Source organism: Solea solea, chromosome 3 (assembly GCF_958295425.1).
Source record: "Solea solea chromosome 3, fSolSol10.1, whole genome shotgun sequence".
Taxonomy (NCBI): domain Eukaryota; kingdom Metazoa; phylum Chordata; class Actinopteri; order Pleuronectiformes; family Soleidae; genus Solea; species Solea solea.
The window spans coordinates 9,234,627-9,240,682 of NC_081136.1; the positions used below are offsets into that span (position 1 = coordinate 9,234,627).

The 6,056-nt window shown below is 45.6% G+C and overlaps 1 protein-coding gene across 1 annotated transcript in view; it reads right to left on the reverse strand.

Annotated features, from left to right (window-relative positions):
• Positions 1-550: 550 nt before the first annotated feature.
• Positions 551-6,056, reverse strand: part of tmem102 (transmembrane protein 102) — a 14,322-nt gene continuing 8,816 nt past the window's right edge. Inside the window, exons 4-6 of the mRNA XM_058623841.1 lie at positions 4,750-5,032; positions 4,367-4,579; positions 551-4,241 (exon numbers count right to left, since the gene is read on the reverse strand). Coding sequence (XP_058479824.1) covers positions 3,642-4,241; positions 4,367-4,579; positions 4,750-5,032 — 1,096 coding nt within the window. The 3' untranslated portion in view covers positions 551-3,641. The remainder of the gene's footprint in view (positions 4,242-4,366; positions 4,580-4,749; positions 5,033-6,056) is intronic.

A 6,056-nucleotide genomic window follows, 5' to 3' on the forward strand; every position in this document is an offset into this window, starting at 1 on the left:
CGTGGATACACAGCCACAGCACATCAGTGTAATAAATCATTCCTGCTTGAGTATGACAAAAAGGATTTTGTCAACCACTGACGACCGACTGCTCTCTTCAGCACCTGACGACTCACCGGTCACGTCATAATTAAGTCAGAACAGGTAGTTTGTCGTTAGCAGAGACTGTAGAGACCGGTCATGAGGAGAATCTACAGTGAAATTAAGATCTGGACTCTGACCAGTTCTCCCTGATAAAGACCCAAAAAGTCAAATCACTGACATGTTGCTTCAGACAGAATGTATCCTGATCTAAGTGGACAGTCTGGTGTGGAGTCATTTCCAGCTCTCTCCATTCATTCATTCATTCATTCATGCATGCATGCATTCATTCTCCTGTGAGTGCACCAGCACAGCGCTGACTCAGGTGCAGCACAAACACAGTATTGGAGCGCCCTCTGTTGGCTGAAATGTGTTGCAACGACCACTGGTTCCAGACACCGAATCACTTGTGGAGACCCCACACACACACACACACACAAGGTCGAATGAACATGACACGCGTCGACCGTTTGATTCGAAACGCAGTGATTTATTTCATGCTAAAGCTTGATCAATACAAACCATCAGAAAATAATAGTAATAAATACAGCAAATGATGCAGTGAAAATTAATTTTTTACTTTTTTTTTTAAAGGAAGTCAAGTAATAAAAAGAGATTTCTCAAGACAGATGTTTATGTTTAGCACTTGGATACATGTGTTGAGATGAGGATGAAGAGGCGACTTTTAGAGATGAAGTGGATACATTCATAGTGTTCACTTTATCCACACGCAGGTGAATGAATATTTGATAGAATTATTATTTTTTTTTAAAAAAAAGCAGTGGCAATTCAATTATAAACACAGTCGCGGAGTGAAAACTGAAGTTTGGGAGTGTTGTCTGTGTCTACATAATCCCAGGCCAGCAGAGAGTGAATCCCCTTTACAAGCAACAGTAAAACAAAACAAAAAAAAATCAACAGTGAAGTACAAATGGAGCAGGCATTGCAAAGGACAGGCTTTTCCACAGGGACTCTTGATTGCATATCTATAAACTGAGGCCATTGTAAAATGTAGGACTTCCATGTGTACAACTCAAAGAAAAGATGATTGTTTCCGGTGTCTAGCGATCTCTCAGTAGCCCCAGTAGGTTACAAGGTGAGACACACACCTGACATGTCCTCAGTCGAAGTGGAAAGAGGAAATGATGTCTACTTTCCAGTAAATAAACACTTGTACAGTTTGGGTGACAAAGTGCTGAAAACACTGCGTGATCCTCTGACAAGTGGCAGACGTGTGGAAAAACACACGTCCTGCTCTCACATTCTGTTCCTCTGCAATGACACACTTTGGTTTTTCCTCAGATTTCAATCAGACACACACACACACACACATACATCAGCAGTGCAGACGGATGCTCTAAAAAATTCATTCAGTAGTTAAAGTGTGACATTTGCAGACTCTAAGAGCTGACAGAAATATTCATACACGTGTCTGACGGGAAAACATTCCACCAGAAGCATAAAAAGTGAACCATATGTAACATATAAGTGATCGTGTGCTTTTAGAGAAGCTCGTAGAAAGCAGCAGTTTAGTGCTCGGGGAAACCTGGTTACATTCCGAGGTTTGCCCCGACGTTTTGTTAGCAGTGTTTCTCCGACGACTCTACATTGCAAATGTATTAAGGTAAGAAAGGTGAAACTGATGAGAGTGGGAGGAAACTTGCTTAACTGGTCTGTTTTTGTCGCCGCGGACACCGTTTACATCAGCCGAGTAGCTTTGCAGCAGTACAGTCACTATTAGCAGTGTAAACAGAAGGCTTCCTGTGGCTCCGGACCTTTTTCGGGAGGAGAAAGACAGAAAAGCACTAGCGCTCTGTGGAGGGAAATGCAGATCGAGATGAGAATGGAAGAAAAAGGAGAAAGAGTTAGGGAAGTCGGAAACAGCAGGGGAAAAAAAAACAAAAAACAGTGACAGCCTCAAAGAGAGGCAGCGGTCCAGACGCCGCAAGGCCTGTTCTCTTACTTCTGATGTCTTTAAAAAGACCAGAGAAGGTCCTATCTCCTTTTATCCATCCATCCCTCCCTCCCCTGGTGGTTTTAGCCTCTGTCTGATGACAAACGATCGGGCCCAGTAACCACTGAGGGGATCATTCAATGGGCAACATCTGGGCGTCTGTCTGTGTCCTGCTGTGTGTTTCGTCTCTGTGAATACACAGCAACACACACACACACACACACACTCTCAATCACACAGCACTCATTTAAAAAAAAGACCAACTAAGCAGAGGAGAAGGAGGGGCAACTATAAGTCTAAAAGAAAATCAACTGAGACACACAAAACTCACTTTCTTAAACAGGGAGTTAATAGAGACGAGCAACAAGGTGTCTGACATGCTGGACCTTCTGCTGGAGGAAGTACCACGACTCATTCGTGAATATGCTAAAAGAAAAGTCGGCCGATAAGCCATGGCTTCTGTACCTGTACCTCACTTTCTTTCACTTGACAACACACGGGTGCTCATTTGACCTCTGGAGTCTCTTGACATTGTTTTTAAATGTTGTTTATCACTCATGTAAGGCATACTACAACACTGGATGTCTGTTCAGGTTCCGCAAATCCAGTCAGTCGTCTTCTAATGAACCGGTTTGGGATCGTTTGGGATCGTGTGGCAAACGTGTTTGAGAAGATCCTGAATGTCAGTCTCCTGAGCCATGTCATAGTTTGATTTTCAATTGTATACATTCCATTAAAGCTGAGTGGGGGGGGGGGGACACAAACAAGCTATGTGGAGTGCTTGATACCTGTCCGGTAAAAGGCGCGTTAGTTCCGTCTCTAATAGAGACTTTTGTGGAGCAGTTTCTACATCAACAGAGGAGCTTACATGACCCTGGATGGTGCAGCACAGCTTAACCGCGTAAATACAGTAGTTAGAGACGTTGAGATGGAATCACGTACATAGAAAAAACTGATTAGTATTATGAATACCTGAGAAAGACTAAAAAATATAAGATCTCATTATTCAAGGCATGGTGTTAAAGAGAGAGCTAAACTGTGGCTGAGGGAGAGACGAGACTCTCAACGTTACATTCAGTTACATCAGCCACACCTTGGTTTTCTGATTCAGCCCTCACCGACTCTGATCTCAAATTAAAAACAGAGAAATGCAGCAACTGTAAGTCAAAAGTGAAAGGTGCGCAAAGTTCACACGCACACAGACACGCGCGCACACACACACACGCACACACACGCACAGATACACACACACCCTTCTGTCTGTGTTGATCTTGTCTTTTTAGCACCAGCTGATAAGTCTCGTTAAGGCCGGCTCATTACAAGAGGGCCATTTCCGTGGCAACAGCTTGGTGACATCATGTCTATTGTGCGATGCCCACGAAACTGGACAACATTAGTCAGTAGTAGTAGTAGTAGTAGTAGTTTTTTTTTTTTGGTTAAAAAAAGTCAGCCGAGCAGCAAGGCATTGCTCTGCTTCAGGGTGATAGAGAGAGGAGGTCTGTGCTCAGTTTCAGGTCAGCTCTGTGTTTCAGGAAAAGAAAACAATCTGCCTGACATTCAGTGTGATGTCACATTGGGAGCAAAACACACACGTTTCCACATCTTCTCAGTAGAACTTGTCATCGATACGGAAATGAGGCCGGGTGACATCATCAGGGTTCAGGAAGACGGATATGGACTTCCCAGGATTCTCTGTGACCAGCTGCTGCAGCCGCTGTGCCAGCTTGTCGTCCGATGGGGAAATGATACCGTTGGCTGTGTGATGCCCTGGGGAGCCATGGCCATTGGTGCTGGCCGTCAGCTCCTTCTTCAGCTGGCCCGCCTGCTGAGCTTGGTCCAGAGCCGCCCGGAGATGCTCACTGGGATCGGAGCGCACGTGGGCCAGTTTCCTAGCTACCAGCAGTGCCTGGCTGTCCGACAAGTGCTCCAACATGTTGCACTGGGGGAGGAAGTAGTTTGGACAGTTTTTACCCAGGATGCAATGAGCCAAGTCATCCAAGAGGCCAAGGAGGAGGCGACCAGCAGTATCGGGATCAGGGCTAGACAGGTAAGCAGCAGGGAGTCGGTCACAGGCCCAGAAGAGGAGGGTTCGCAGATGGTAGAGGCTGAGACCTGTGCGAGGACGAGCCAGGATACGAGACAGCACCGCCTTGGCTGCTTGAAAAGCCTGGGCCATCGGGTAAGGGATGCACTTCTTCAACTGAACCTGAGCACAACAGAGCAACATCCAGTGAGTTATGACAGTGTTGAAGGGAAAGAGGGGTAAGGGAGGAAATGGGGTCAGTCCAAGGTGACACCAGACATGACAGACAACATATACAATCCCCTCACCTCACTGCGTGAGAATGCCAGCCTCCACTCCCTGTCGGGCCGGCCACCCAGCGGGGAGCAGCAGGGCAGCAGATAGAAGCCAGATATGGCCTCCTCCTCAGTGATTTTTCCATCCCAGAAATGGTTGGCGGTCAGCCAGCCTTGGGCCACAGCCGGCCAGCCCCGGAACGACACCACAGGTAGAAGGTCGTACAACACCCGGCTAGATCCTGCCTGCAGGTAGGAGACAGTCGGGGGGTAAAGTGTCACTGAATGCAAATTTCTGTTCCTCGCAAAAAGGAACAGATTATATCTACAGATTATTTTAAACATTCACCAAATCAGCTAAATTTTGAATTACAGATGGCATTTCAGCAAGAGAGCATGTACCACTCAATCTGTACCTGGAGGATGATGGTAGTGAGGGGTCCATTCCTCTCCAGTCGATCCGGTGTGGGGATGCCCCTCTGGGGGCTACGCCTCAGTTCCTCTACAGCCTCACTCACCACCCCCCAGAACCAGTCTGTCACCAGGCTGGGCGAGAAGTAGCATCCATCCAGAGACTGAGGAGAGCCCAGGGAGGGGATGGAGCCTTTATCTGAGGGGGGCAGGAGAGAGGGGAGACCATGTTCTTTGTTTATCCACACAAAACTTCCCAAAATGTGACAGCATCTGCAATGCACTATACTGCTTCATTCAAATCAGGTGCAGCTGTGCTCCAGACAAATATGGTCCTGTCTGCAGCATTAGGTAACCAAGTATTTCGGCTTATGGGTGAGGGTGAGGATTATTGGCCGCTCCAGGGTTTGCAACATGTTGAGCTAAGAGAAGCTAACAAGATGCATTCAAAGACCCTGTTAAATACGGCATCTACAGTGTATTGATCGCAGAGGAGCAGCTACAAGATGCATTCAAGAAACTTTTGAATAATTCTAAATAGTTCCAACCAAATCTACAAAGACATCCTATAAAATCATCACACTGATTCTTAAATTTTCTCCAACTTGTTGGTATTTGGATTTAAAGGGAAATGCCGGTCTTTAATGCACAAAAGACTTTGCCCAGGGTGGATCGTGTAACTCGTATGTATACACAGCTATAAATTGTGGATGTGTTCATTTAAACTCTAGACAATAGAGTGTAGGCATCAGTAATTGAGCCAGTGTTGAATAGAGAGAAAGTATAATATACTTGTTAAGTTAATTATCTGTTTGTTGTGTGATCAACACCTCGTAAAAGAAAATAAAACACTAAATGCACTATAACTTTGACATGCTACAGTTTGGTATAGCGCTGCTATTATTCATAGTACTGTTTACTATGTCGGTGATGAAATAAAAGTGCAGGAGCCACTATCAGCACTCCCCCGCTTCTTGTTGACTGTGTTTCAGTCCTGTAGTCAGAGCCCACTGTTGTCAACTTGTTCAGATTGTGGGCGTATTGTGAAATGTAGCACTGCCTTTGGCACACATTCATATACTTTACAAAATCAGTCCTTTGTGTGCCATGGTCTGGGTGCAATTGTGCAATAAAACTGGAGGATTGTTTGTTTTGGCTCAAAGCAGGTGGTGATTGAAACGTCAGGACTAAATCTAGTGAAACGTGAGTGTTGAGGCCGTTGGAGCATTGTCCTGCAGTTTGGCTTCCCTGAGTTGTGACAAGTGCCAATTAATGTGTGGATTTGCACTTGTTTTCATTTCAGACACGGGTG